This window comes from Acomys russatus, chromosome 24, assembly GCF_903995435.1.
Source record: "Acomys russatus chromosome 24, mAcoRus1.1, whole genome shotgun sequence".
NCBI lineage: Eukaryota > Metazoa > Chordata > Mammalia > Rodentia > Muridae > Acomys > Acomys russatus.
In genome coordinates this window covers 6183622-6198010 of record NC_067160.1, presented here as the reverse complement: position 1 = coordinate 6198010, position 14389 = coordinate 6183622, and the positions used below count along the sequence as shown (strand labels likewise).

The following is a 14389-nucleotide window of genomic DNA, read 5'->3' as shown; positions in this document are numbered from 1 at the left end:
CTGGTGTCTGCAGAGACCCTGCCCTCTCCCTGGCCAAGCCTGTCTGTCTAAACACCCCCATTCCCCAGTCTGGAGCCAACTGTGAGTGATGGAAGTCCTGTCATCCATATTTCCTTCTCACAGGAAAACTTCATACTCAAATCTGTTTGTTTTTAAATCAGTTTTGTCATTTTCCTGAACAAGCTACTCTCATATTCAAATCGCACCCATCTTTCCAACTCTGTGTAAAAGTTATTACGGCCGGTTCCAGTTTTCTCACTTTTAATGTTGCAATTAGCTAACAGTATTATCTGTAGTGTCTCTTAATTCAATCCTTAAAACAGCAACAATAACCCCACTTATTCATTTATCTATTTATTTAATGGGTGCTTCATCTACATGTATGTCTATGCACAATTCGTATGCCTATTACCCAGAAGTCAGAGAACAGCACCGGAACCCCTGGAAGCAGAGTTACAGACAGCTGTGAGCCATCATGTGTGTGCTGGGAATCAAACCCAGGTTTTCTGGAAGTGCCAGTGCTCTTAACTAGTGAGCCATCTCTGGAGGCCCTGTCTTTTAGATTTTCAACTACTTTTTCCTTTTCTATTTTTTATGCTTCATCTCCATAGTCAGATTATAAAACTCTCAAACTAGGTAACTAACTCTTCTTTGTCTAACAATAAAGACAGTCCACTACTGTTTATATAGTATACACAAAGATACTAGGATTAGTTTAAAAACATACTTAAGAAATACATATGAAGTGACTCTACTGAAAACTAAAACTATGTAGTTCTGTAGTTCAAAAATAAAAGTTTGAGTAAATGGATCAGGTGATGATAGTCCAGGGACTACAGATCAGTTGCTTATTTTTATAAATAAAGTTTTATTGAGATACATTACAACTGTTTCCACACTGTCTGCAGCTGCTGTGGCATTATAACGAAACTGTTATTTATATCAAGTGCTATTCAGTACACATGCCCAAGTCTTTCCAAATGCCTTTTTTTAAGTTCATAAGTACACTATAAATGTGTTTCATCAAAATAAACTTTGTATTTTCACATTAGAATGTAAAGCTATGAGTCAGGATAATCAGGAGAACTAGATATAAATTTATGCATGTCATAAAATTATAACCTATAATATTAAAAACCTATATTGGCTTGTTAGGGATATATTTATACAAGTTTAATAATGTACAAAATATTTCATGTTTGTGATTATCACATAAAAGACATCTTTTCAGTAAGTTAATTCATAGTTGTAAAACTATTCAAACAAAACAGAGCAATACAAATCAAGTTATTCTTACCTGTAACCTAAACCAATCTAATCTCATCCCTCGGAAGTCAAATACTTCCCCATCTTCAACTGTAATAATAGAAACAACAGGAGAAAACAAATTAATGATTCTACAAATCACTGGGTCTATTTTATACTCTACGGGCTAGGTCAGCCCAATGTAACGATGCAGGCCTTCAATGCCAGCACTGGGAGGCAGGTGCAGGAAGATCTCTTTGAGTTTGGTGCCAGCCTGGTCTACACAGTGAGTTCCAGGACAGCCAGACCTACCTAGTGAGATAATGTCTCAAAAACAACAACAAAGCCAAAACAAAGTAAAAAGAGCTAAGACAATTCAATTTCTGAGTATATAACCAAGGGGGAAACAAAAACAAAAAACAGAGTCTCAAAGTGGTAGTTGTACACCCATTGTCATACCTGGGTAATTCAAAATATCCCAAAGTGTAAGCAGCTTATGTGTTTGCTAAAAATAAGTGATTTCATAAAATGTCATAGAAATTACAAAAGAATATTAGTCTTAAATAGGAAGGAAATTCTACATATGGCTGAACACTGATGACATCATGTTCAATGAGTCAGAGCCAGCCAGTGTCATCTATTTGGGGAAGCTGAGGCAGAGGATTATGTAAAGAGTTGGAGGACACATGAAGTAAAGTATGAGATCTTCATGCTCAAAAATAAATAAGTAAATGAAAGAAAGAGACAGAGATAGAGGAGGGAAAGAAGGAAGGAGGGAAGGAAAAAAGGAAGGAAGGAAGGAAATAAGAAAGGGGGAACAAACAGCTAGCCATAGTCACAAGACACAACTACATGCCTCCTGATAAGTGTTTTAGAACAAATTTACAGAAACTAAGTAAAACGGTGTTATTACAGGCTGTAGGAGTGGAAAAGGGCTGTAATCACCAAAGTTCCAATTTTCCAACATGAAAAGGCTCTGTAGACTGGTGGTTAGACAATGAACATAACTAAGTAAACAATACCCTGAAAAACAGTTAGGGTGGCTTATATAAGATGAATTTTCTAGTTATATAAAAAAAATCAACAAATTTTAATTCAGGAGCTCTCTTATATGTAACACTTCTCAAATCCTGGCAGCTGTGCCAAGAGAAGCTGGCTTCTCTCCAAGAGCTCTGAGTCTTCATGTGCTTACAACGCCAACACGAGAGAGCAGCACAGCGTTAGGATGCTAAAACTCCACAAGGTAATGCCTCACAAACCAAGCGTCATTACATAACATGGCAGTGTGTCCTTACTATACACTAAGCATAAAGCTTGATGGGATTAAAATACATACTTATCAACCTAATCTTTTCAGGGTTTTTGACATCTTTTTATAAGGAAAACAAATGGAAAAAAAATCATTCTATTGGAACAGAAGGTTCAAGCAATGACCAGCTACTGTAGGTGAAACATGGATTTTTGAGATTGGTATATCTAACCTCAATAACTACTCTTACTTACAAATAATTGAGTAGTTAATGCTCAAACCCTTTAGGGAAACCTAGTTTCCAAATCTGACAAATGCAGTAACTATTTTCTTAATGGTGTGGACTAAATGGGACAAAACATAAAAAATGACTAGTACAGACTTTAATTCTTACTATTTGGCCTTCGGATCAGGGCCTCATTGAAACACACTATGTGAGGAAAGCTAGTCTGCCTCTGCTTCCCCAGTGCAGGCACTTAAGGTTCCCACCGTGACCGGTTTCAGATAAACACGCTAACTGCTGATGCCAGTGCACTGGTATGCCAAAGCCACACAAGTACTCAGTACTCCTGGCTCACTTTTTTGTCACTGGACACCTCTTTTTCCTCCAAGTAATAAATACCACCAAATAACTCTTACACCTTTATGAACACTTTCTGAAAACCCATTTTGGAAACCTTTGCTCTGACAGAACTAAATTAAGACAAAGGTAACAGATGAAGAATATCCAAAAATTAAAGAAATGATTTTTATAAAATTTAACCGTTGAAATCCTCTTTAAAATCCCACGTGAGAACAACTACAAGACAGCGCGCCACTCCTACCTTGTTTTACGCTCAGGGAGGTCATGGTGTTAACGAAAGAGGACATGATGATTGACTCATCTTCTGGGCAAACAGAGAGGTTCTGAAAACAAAAGGTAACGTGGAAGCCATTTAGTTGGACAACTCACAGGTGCATCAGCAAGTGGATAAATAAATTGGTTTATCAACACTACAGAATGATTTTTCAGGAATAAAGAGGAATTAAACACTCATCTGTGTCATTAAATAAATCTCACAATGCTATGCTAGTGAAAAGAATAAGGCCAAGAGATTGTAAAATGTGATTCCATATGCATGAAAAATGTTTCAGGAAGTCAAATTGCAATGAGAGGACATCAAAATTTAAAAGATCAATGAGAAATCCACGGTGAAGATGCACAGTGATGCTCGAAATGTTCTGTGTCAAATGTGGTGTGTTAGATGAATATGTACTGCATTAAAACTGGAGGGAAATTTTAAAAGATTATTTTTAATATATGTAAAAAAATGTCTCAAAAACAGGACCAAAAAAAAAAAAAAAAATGCAAAAACCAGCCACACCAACAAAAAAAAAAACATGGTAAGACCACAGTAATCAGTAAATTCCCAAGCAAAACTCTTTTAACTGGTTAAGAAAATAAGCATTTAGGGGACTTGGGCGTCGCTCAGCAGCACAGCCTTTACCTGCAGGTTACAGGCCCTTAGTTCAATCCACAGCACTTCAAAAGTGAGAACAATGGAGATGCCTTCAAATGTGGCAAACCAGCCACTGGGCAAATGTCCTTGTTTCTACCAGACGGAATTCTTCCTAAAAAAGGGCAAGCTTGGATGCAGGTAGAGTCTACGGCCAAACTCTGCCAAGACAGGGTAAGCAAGTCCTCAATAGTTCCTGCCTCGCAAATATGTCTGTCAGATATATTGGGCCAGAAAGCTGAAGAGGATGCTCCAACACTATAGAGAAGTTTTGGGTGACTGAGCAGGCAGTAAACTGTCATTTGGGAAGCTGCGAACCTGCACTCCCTGTTTATTCAGGTAATCAAGTTTATTCCTTCTCAAGTCTCTGATGGAATTGAAGACCAAATAGTTTAGTTTTACAATTAAGCTTAGTTGTTTAGGGGTTACGATATTTTTAGGTCTAGATAGACGTTTCAAGTTGATAATGACAAGAAATGATAGACATTGATTTATATTCAGAATTCTAGAGGAACCAAGATAGGAAAGATGTTTTCTTCAAGGCTGCCAAATATGAATAGTCAAAACACTAAGAATGTAACATTTATATAATTCCTGATTGTGTCATGGTTCATCTTGCTATAGGTAGTTTATTGTATATATGTGTAATAATATAAATGTGTATGTAAAAAATAAAAAATATTTAATTTTAAAAAAGCAAAAACAAGAAGTGAGTTTTAAAAACTCATGCCTTTAATCCCAGCATTCAGGAGGCAGAGGCAGATGGATCACTGTGAGTTCAAGGCTAGCCTAATCTACAAAGCGAGTCCAGAACAGCCCAAGCTAACATAGAGAACCCCTGTCTCAAAAAACAAAACAAAACAAAATCTAAACCTAAAGTGGACATTAAAAACAAAAGATAACAACAACAAAAGCACACATAGGGCTGGAGATAGCTTAGTTGTTACAGATCACAGGATCTGGCTTTGGTTCTTAGCGCCCACATGGTGACTCTCAACTGTCTTTAATTCAGGTTCAGGGGAATGCTGTGCCAAAACCAAGTATATGCATATGGTACATGTAATCAAAATACGCTTACACATAAAGTATAAAAAAATAAATCTTTTTTAAAAGTTTAAAAAATTAAACAAAGGTAGATACTTAGCTCATAAACAATGTATATAAAATTTAGTTTGAAAACACTAAGACTTACACAGCAACATGAGTGTACATGTCACTGAACTATACACCAAAAATGGCCAAAATGCTAAATTGTGTTCTTTAAACATTAATACAATATAAAAACTAATATTTATAACAAACCTCATGAACAGGTTTGTAATCTTACTTTTACATTTACACCTTAGCAAAAAGTTAGAAGTACCACGAATGTTTCCTGAAAGGAAACAGAAGTAAGAAGCTGTATTTCTTGTTACAAAGACTTAAGTTTGAAGGCCAGTTCTGTTCCTTATAAAATAGCAAGTTGTATCAACCCTTTCTTCAACAATGGTATCTACCCTCACAGCTCTGTCAACTTAATAAGATATACTATCAGTCGGCACAGCAACTTAACATTACTATTCTTGGTAATAATCTCACTTCAGGCCCAGGAGAAATGCTAAGAATTTTCTCAGTGTTAGTACATGCTATTTTATATAAAGCACTCCAAAACATTTGAAGTGGATTGAACATTTTAGTAAACATCAACAATCTGTAAAGTTTCTTAGTAAGTATCTAAAGAGCCTCAACCGAGGTTCAACATCGACATGAAACTAGGAAGTTTAGGTTGGTTTTAAAATTATATGCTATTATAAATAAATAATAAATAACAATGATAGGCTAAAGTTCATCTAGTGAATAGCTGTAACTAAAAACTACAAGACAATAATGCTCTCCGGGGTTTAACAAGTGTTCTGGTCCTTTTTAACAACTAAGATTTAATAATTTTTAAAAGTATCTGAGCGCCACCTAGTGGATAAAGTAAATAAATGAGTCCAGGAAAATCAGAGCTTCAAAGAAAATTTTATTGTTCCTTTTTTCTATCATTCATTAGAATACAGTAGTTTAAGTACCTGTAAGTTTATAGGGTAGAGCAAAATGAAAAAATATTTTTAGTACAGTTTATCTTCAATAAAATTAAAGAAAATTTATGTTAAAATAAAAAACTAAAGAAATTACTGAAAAAATTTTTAGAAAAAAGCAAAGATTAAAAATCAAAGAGGAAAACTCAAAATAAAAATAAAATTAGGACATTTGATTAGATTCAGATGGAATTGTTCATTTACTGACCATCATGTAACATGTTCTTCAAAAAGGCATCCTCTCCACCTGATGTTTCCTCCAGCAAATGACCAACTAAACAGCCGCCATGTCGTCCTCTGTATGGAGCCGCGCTCCAAGCTGTCCACCTAGTGTACCGGAACAAGTCTGCTTCTTTCTGGCCTGTCTTCTCCTTGGCCTGTAGCAATGCTTTATCCACACCAGGCCGGCATGATCTTTCCAAGTCCTGACTAAGCTCCTTTGTAAGGCCCTCTAGAATCTGATTAGCACACACCCATCCTGGGAAAAAGTAACTGTGACTTCATTGTGTTCATTCTTGTGTGTACAAACTCACTTGAGACACTAACTATGCAAGTTGGTTCCTTCACCTGTAGACAATGGCCTCTGGCAGATGTGACCACGCTTACTTCTGTTTACACCATTTGGTACATGACTGCAGTTTAAAAGTCAATTACTCAACAGGCAGTAAGCAAAGGACCAAGGGGATGAGGAGACTTCTTACCTGCACGAGTTCGTTGAGGACAACGGCGTCAAAGCCAGAGAGGTACTGCACATAGTACCTCTGCATGACGGGGCCGTACTTCCTGACATGTGCTCTAAGCTCCTCCATATAAAATACCAGCTCAGCAATGTGCCTTTGTGAAAAGTCAAGAGAAAAGTTTCAGAGAATAAGTTTACTGTTGTCACAAAAATACTAAATGTGTCTGGTACTACTTCTAGAACTTTCCCCCTAAGAAAGGCCATTAATTTTTACTGTCAATTTCCTTTTTAAGTTCTTTCTTTGTTGTTTTGTTTTTTTGAGACAGGGTTTCTCTGTTAGACCTTGCTGTCCTGGACTCACTTTGTAAACTAGGCTGGCCTTGAACTCACAGAAATCTACCGGCCTCTCCCTCCTGGGCTTAAAGATATGTGCCACCACACCCGGCTCTTAAATTCTTTTATGTCAACAAAATTACAGGGAAAAAAAAAATACAAAGACTGAATTTTCAATTGAAAGTACAAATTTCACTTATCATAGATATATTAATTTTTTCTGAAAACTATTAGAAGATTATTGACAAGAAATAAGATTTTCCTGCCAGGCAGTAGTGGTGCATGTCTTTAATCCCAGCGCGCAGGAGGCAGAGGCCGGTGAATCTCTGTGAGTTCAAGGCCAGCCTGGTCTACAAAGGAAGCCCAGGACAGCCAGGGCTTAAACAGAGAGACCCTATCTCTTAAAACCAAAAAGATTTTCTGTATGTACTGGTTTTTTTCCAATTATCTAACTCTGACTGAGAAACTACAGACCACAGTAAGATATCTCAAATGCCACACTGATGGCAGTGAAAGCATGCAATGGTTTTTATGTAATGTTTTGTGCAATAATAATTTTGGAAACCAAATAAAGGGGGGGGAACCTTCCTATCACTACTATAATAGAAAATATTAAAAACCCTCGAGTTTTTGCATTCTAATTTACATCATTTAATGCTATTTACCCACGCTTATTCTATTACAAATATAAAGAACCCCAAAGAGTGTTGAAAACATCTTTGCTTTAATATAAGTCCTTAGAGTTATGACCATGAAGCAGACTGAACAGGAAGCAGGTGCTGACCAGCGCGGCTCACTCACTTATCCACAAGGTCATCTGCGCTCTTCTTTGGCATGTTGTCTGCATGACGGAGCAGCCAGATAATTTCATCACGGGCAAAAGATAATGCCATAAAAACAAAAAGTGCCTATTTAACAACAAACAAACAAAAAATTGATTACTCAACAATTAAAAACCAAGTTTCCTCACAGTCTTACTCTAAGTGAAAAGTCCCTGACAAAGAATAACGCTAAATTTAAAAAGCCAGCTAGTACAAGACAGAGCACAGAGCAGTGCGCACTGAGACAAGCACACGTGTGAGAATGAGGCAAAGGCAGGAGTGGGTGCTGAGCCTCAAGCCAGCAACGCCACTGTCGGCTCAAACTTCAGTCAACTTTCACACAGAATACACACTTTTATAGTGTTGATCGGCACACTTATCCATCAGTTACCTTGGGACCAAGCAGGCCGGGCTGATCAGAGAGGACAGTCGCCAGTTCTTTCAGTGCAGACCGTAAAAACTTCCGTCGTTCTCTGTGCATTGAGCCACTGTGGGGGAAGACAGCACCATGTCACCTGTGCGTCACTGAGGTGGACAATGTAGGCCCAGGGAACGATCACACACAAAGAACAAGGACCAATCTTTTCTCTGCCTCGAAGAAGCACTGATGGGTCAGACAACATCACTATCTCCTCTTATCTAAGCTCATTGCAGAGTATATAATCATGCATATAACAACTAAATTGAGGTATCTATTTCGCAAGAAAACTGCTAAGCTTTTTACAGGTCATACATACACCAATTCCTATATATTCATTAACTTAAGAATATAAAATTGGAGAAAGGTGTGGAGTTAACACACATTTGAAAGTGTGTCATGGCCTCACAATGTTTGCATTAGTGTAAAAGTGTAACAATGTTCGTGGGGTTGTACAGCAGTCAGCCCAGCTTGCAAAGCACTGCTGTGGAGAGCACAGTGGCAGGAGGAGCTAACAACCAGGGCCTGAAGGGATGGTTAAGTTAGTAGCAGCACCTACCATCAGGGCAGACCCTCTGAGTTTCATCTCCAGAATCCCCCAAGGTTTCCTCTGACCACCACATGTGCTCTGTTGTGCAAGCACTGGCACACACCCATGCTTATTCTAACTTAATACATGCACTATTTTTTTTTAAAAACACTAACAACTAAAATAAAAGGCCTCTGTAGGAACTTTTATCAGTGTTTCAAAACATCTAAGATCTACACTAATTACAAAGTTGCTAGTTGCAGGGATTACATACTTGTTTTTCCTTAAATTCAAAGTTTTCATCTTGTACATTTCCATCTCACTGACCTGCCTTCATTTAACAAAGCAGAATTTTAAGAAGGCACCCCTCACAATGGAAGTACTCACGCATGCGATACAGCTGCTTCCTTGCATTCTCGGATGTCGTTAATACGTTTATTGTAGCTGTGTGTAAGAGAAAAAAAACCTTGTCAACCTTAATTTCAAATGAAAAACAAAAAGAGTAAGTGAAATACTAAAGGGAAATGTTAAAATATATGAAATACTTATTTCCAACAACAATAACAATGATTAACAGAGGAAAGGATGGGTGAGTCTAGCTACCAAAATGTTTCCTAATACTGTATTCAAATCTTCCTATAAAAAGTTTATAGCAAATCCAAAAATAAAATGAAACTTCATGATGCAAATTTTATTATATTGTAAGCCATATATATATATATGTATATATGTATATATATGTGTGTGTGTGTGTGTGTATATATATATATATAGGCAGCCGTAAGTGATTCTGATAAAGTAGTGGCTAACATATTAAGCCATATAATATATATATGTATATTAAAATTTGCTTTTGATGCAGTTAAGTCATTTCCAAGTATCTAAACTACTCAAAAAATGACTGCTTCTGACACTAGTAAGGTCACTCATAAGCACAGATACATTCCAAAAAGATACACGAGGAATCAACAGCAGCAATTGTGAATGTAGGTGTTTTGTGGGTCAGAAAGCTAAGGTGGAAAGCAGCATTTTGTTTACTTTAAATACACACACACACACACACACACACGTATGTGTGTATGTGTGCATATAAAGGGGGTTGGACCTTTTTATGGTGCATGCCTTTAATTCAGCACTCAGAGTCCGTGGCAGGTGGATCTCTGTAAGTTCAAGTTTAGCCTGGTCTACACAGTGGCACTCCCAGTGGGGGTTGAGGAGGGCTTCTAATAAAAAGTAAAAGAAACAGAACTCCAATATTAACTAGTTCAGATGTACCACTAAAATAAAAGTGTAAGCAAATAATTTCATAAATACTAGTGATAAAAACTGAAAATTTGTAAAGGAATAACTTAGCTGAGCCATTTACACCAAAGGAATCCCTATTTCTATATGTAAGCATTCCAAGATTAATTTTTTTCTTTGAGAACATGTCTAAAATATGTAATATGGGCCTTGTAATTAATACACTTTCATACTCATGACTTCATTATGACAATTCTTTTTAATGTGACTGATAACTCAAAGAAGAAAAATAAAAGAAAGCAGGATGTTGGAGTGAGGCTGCACAACGCCCAGGGCCAGAGCTGAAGAGCTGCTGCGCCAACCCAGAGCGCCTGCTACTCCTGCAGAGAGCCAGCTTTGGTTCCCAACGCCCACATGGCAGCTCACAACTAAACAACTACCCGTAACCTTGTTCCAGAGACTCCAATACCTTCTTCCGGCTTCCTTACACGGGAGTATACACATACACACATGAATAAAAATAAAATACAATTTTAAAATAAATACCTAAAGGATAAAAGTAATTACTTTTGTGGTATCAGTAAAATTTACATGCATAAGCTCAGTGAATATGATCAGATTAACCAGTTTAAATATTTATGGTTTTTCCAGGGAGTGTTTCTCTGTGTAGCCTTGGCTGTTCTGGACTTGCTTTGTAGGCCACACTGGCCCCTGCCTCCCCAAGTGATGTGATTACAGGCAGCCGTAAGTGACTCTGATAAAGCAGTGGCTAGCATATTAAGGCACAATACAAATTTTATCATTTTATTTTATCACAATAAAATAAAAGCAGAAAAGCAACCTGGCACTTTATTTTATTTGGCAGAAGTCAGAACAGTTGTTGCTTAGGAGTAACAAAGACAGGAGTAAGCAGGACAGTGGTGACTAGAGGCACAAGGGCTCACTTGTGAAGACAGAGACACCTACACCCTAATCTAGGTGTGAACCCCTCCAGTATTCACACACAAGGTCACTGGGCCATCTCCCTAAGACTTTATTTTTCTGTTTGGAAATATAAAGAATAAAGTGCTCAGGGTGCATAGAGCAAACCACTTAATTTTTTCCAAAATAAGCGATGCTTGAGAGCCTGTATTCAGTTTGTACCCAGAGTAATGCAAATGTCTACTGAAGATACATACCAGCTCAAACTGTTAGTGCACACTGGGTTTTGATTTTTGTTTTTGTGGTTTTCTGTTTGTTTTCTTTTTTCTTTCGGGTTTTTTTTTTTTTTTTTTTTTTTGAGACAAGGTTTCTCTGTTTATCCCTAGCTGTCCTGAAACTTGCTCTGTAGGACAGCTTAGCCTCAAACTCAAGAGTTTCACCTGTCTCTGCCGAGACTAAAAGCATGCATGATCACACTGCTATTTTTTTATATTTGTGGTTGTGAGCCTAGCCTTTAATGGCTGAGCCATCTCTCCAGACTCACATTTTTTGTTTGTTTGTTTGTTTGTTTTGTTTGTTTTGTTTTTTCCAAGACAGGATCTCTCTATGTAATAGCCTTGGCTGTCCTGGACTCGCTTTGTAGACCAGGCTGGCCTCGAACTCACAGAGATCCGCCTGTCTCTGCCTCCCGAGTCCTGGGATTAAAGGCATGCACTGCCACCACCTGGCCATTGTTATTTTTTAATACCCAGTAAAAGCTTCATTTTTGTCTCAACTTCACAAAATACTGAATTAGACATAAAATACATATAGATTATACTTTTTTCCCCTGAAGTTACTATATCCAGCATAAATACAAGGAATCAGCTAAATACAAGTAATTCAGGGTATTTTATCTATTTTTTATTTTAAAAGATTATATGGCTACTCTTATATGTGACTGACCAAAGGGTCCCAAGAGAAATGTAGTTATTAAAGATAGTAACAAACCCTCACAGTCACTTCAGAGAGGTACTTGCTTTGTAGATAATGAGTAATTACCTGCAAATATAAGTAATGTAAGTCTCTGTGGCACACTCTGAGATCAAGGACAGTGATCCCTGAGTGCTATGGTCAGGAGTCTGTAATTGTTAGGCATAAGTTAATGACTTTTTTTTTATTGCTTCAAATACTTTTATGAATATATCTGTTCCTTGGGGGTGTGTGGGGGGAGACAAGGTTTCTCTGTGTAGCCCAGCCTGCCCTGGAACTCACTCTGTAGACCAAGCTAGTTCAAACTCAAGAGACATGCCTACCTCTGTCCCCTGCTGGGATTAAAGGCATGTGCCACCATGCGGGCCAATATATTCTATTATTTCACTTTCAATCATATTTATGTATAAAATCGTGTATGAATTTAAAAAAAGAACACCTATTTCTCTAGAATACAAATTAGGAAAGGGTAAGAAACACTAAAGATTTTTAATTAGTAAAGTTACCTGTAAGAATCTTATTTCTACCATTATCAGAATAGTGTTAAAAGCAGCTTGCTGGGACCAAAGTAAGACAGTCTAGGCCACTCCCTCCTGTACAATATGACCAATTCTGTAACTCCTTTAATAACTAAAGACATTCCTTTCAACCCCCCCTCCCCTCAAAATGAATAGAACTGAAAACACCATACCCCCGAATGTTTACAAATAAATCTTCTGCAGCTTTGTGAATGTGGAAAACTTCATCCCGAAAGAGGGAGAGGCAAGAGCTACTCTGAAGAGCTAGCTTCCAGAGGTTCAGTGCTGTGGCCTCCGTATTAAGCATCCCATGGCACAGAATAAAGCCAACTTCAAACAAAGAAAAACAAGTACAAGTTACAAGTACTGCACAGACCTGTTCCTTTGGTAACAATGCAACACTCTACAGATAGGAAAACAACCTCCTCACTGAATGGAAGTGCCTAAGTGGTTCATACTGTAATACATACATACAGATAGGTATGTATATATACATATATATGAACAATATTTGTCATGTTTAATTATGATTTCCTATATTCTGCAAAGTAACTTCTCTGAAGTCATACTAACAAAGGGGACAAAAATACTGTTTTAGGGGGTTATGTGAATTCTTCTAATAAAACATTTAAAAACATTTGTTTAAGCAAAAGATTGAAAACTAATACATGATATAGTAATCATTACTGCTGTTAAAGTAACTGGAAAATAAAAGTAATCAACTTTTATAGTTGCCAGAAGAAAAGCTAGGGCACTAGCATCAACTTGTGTCAGGAGCTTCTCCTTACACATCTTGGCACACATATAACCTCATATAATTATTCTGTGTGACAGACAAGAGAGTACCAGTCTTCTAAAGTAACAGAGGCAGGCAGGCAGTGAGTTCAAGTCCAGCCTGGTCTGCATAATGAGTCCCAGGCTAGCCAGGAATGGCCAGGAGACTCCTTTCAAGGAAGAGGAGGGGAGGGGGGAAGGGAAGCATCCAAATATTAACTCTTGAAGTACAAGCGTTAAGCTGCTCTCTTTCTATGAATTCTAAATAATCTTTCACTTTTGGTTACCTAATCTGGAAATCCTACAGAAATATACAGTGCTACATATTCTTGTAAATGCCTTCTCTAGCCGTCCACACCAAGGCATGAAGCCTCACTGCTCATTCATTCAACATTTACTTAGTACTTGCATATGCATAAAGTTACAACTTTTGTTGAGATTTTCCTGCTTCACAATAGCATTCCCATTTTAAAACAAAACAAAACTGAATTCCAAGGTGCTGGCTAATTTGTGTAGAGGTGGGAACCTCAAGTAAGGAAATGTCTCCATAAGATGGACTGGATGAAGGAGGGTGTAGCCCACTGTGGGTGGCGCCACCCGGTGCAGGTGGTCCTGGGAGCGTAAGAAATCAACCAGTGCAACGCAACAGGCAGCACCCTCCATGGCATCTGCTTCAGTTCCTGCCTAGCAAGACTTCCCTCCTTACTCTGGACATGTAATTGAAATGAACCTGATGACCTCAAGTTGCTTTTAGTTATGGTGTTTCAGCACAACAATAGAACTCTAACTATGACAGTTACCCACACAGCTAACCCTACTATTCAACTCAATTCTTCAATCATAGTCATAAAGTAAAAACCAAGACTCATTATATAGTTAAGCAAAATCAATGCTTCAAAGCCTCAGCATCAAAAACATAGAAGTGGAATCTGTCTTTCTAGAAAGTAATATTACTATTACAAGTGTAAACTGTCTTTCTAGAAAATATTACTATCACAAATCTGAGACATAACAAAATTAACTAACATGTCTAAGTACAGGCAGAATGTGCTAGTAAATTCCTCTTCCATATTTAAGTTAGTGTTACTAGTAGTACCAATCTATGAGACAACTTAGGTAAGTTTGGAGTATT

The 14389-nt window shown here is 37.5% G+C and overlaps 1 protein-coding gene across 4 annotated transcripts in view; it reads right to left on the bottom strand.

Annotated features, from left to right (window-relative positions):
* Nckap1 (NCK associated protein 1) overlaps positions 1-14389 on the bottom strand; it is an 81735-nt gene that overhangs the window by 34092 nt on the left and 33254 nt on the right. For all 4 annotated transcript variants that reach the window (XM_051166698.1, XM_051166699.1, XM_051166700.1 and 1 more), the window contains 7 exons: positions 12657-12813; positions 9218-9274; positions 8275-8371; positions 7864-7970; positions 6752-6884; positions 3319-3400; positions 1298-1356 (listed from right to left, as the gene is read on the bottom strand). In XM_051166698.1, the coding sequence (XP_051022655.1) occupies positions 1298-1356; positions 3319-3400; positions 6752-6884; positions 7864-7970; positions 8275-8371; positions 9218-9274; positions 12657-12813 (692 nt within the window). The remainder of the gene's footprint in view (positions 1-1297; positions 1357-3318; positions 3401-6751; positions 6885-7863; positions 7971-8274; positions 8372-9217; positions 9275-12656; positions 12814-14389) is intronic.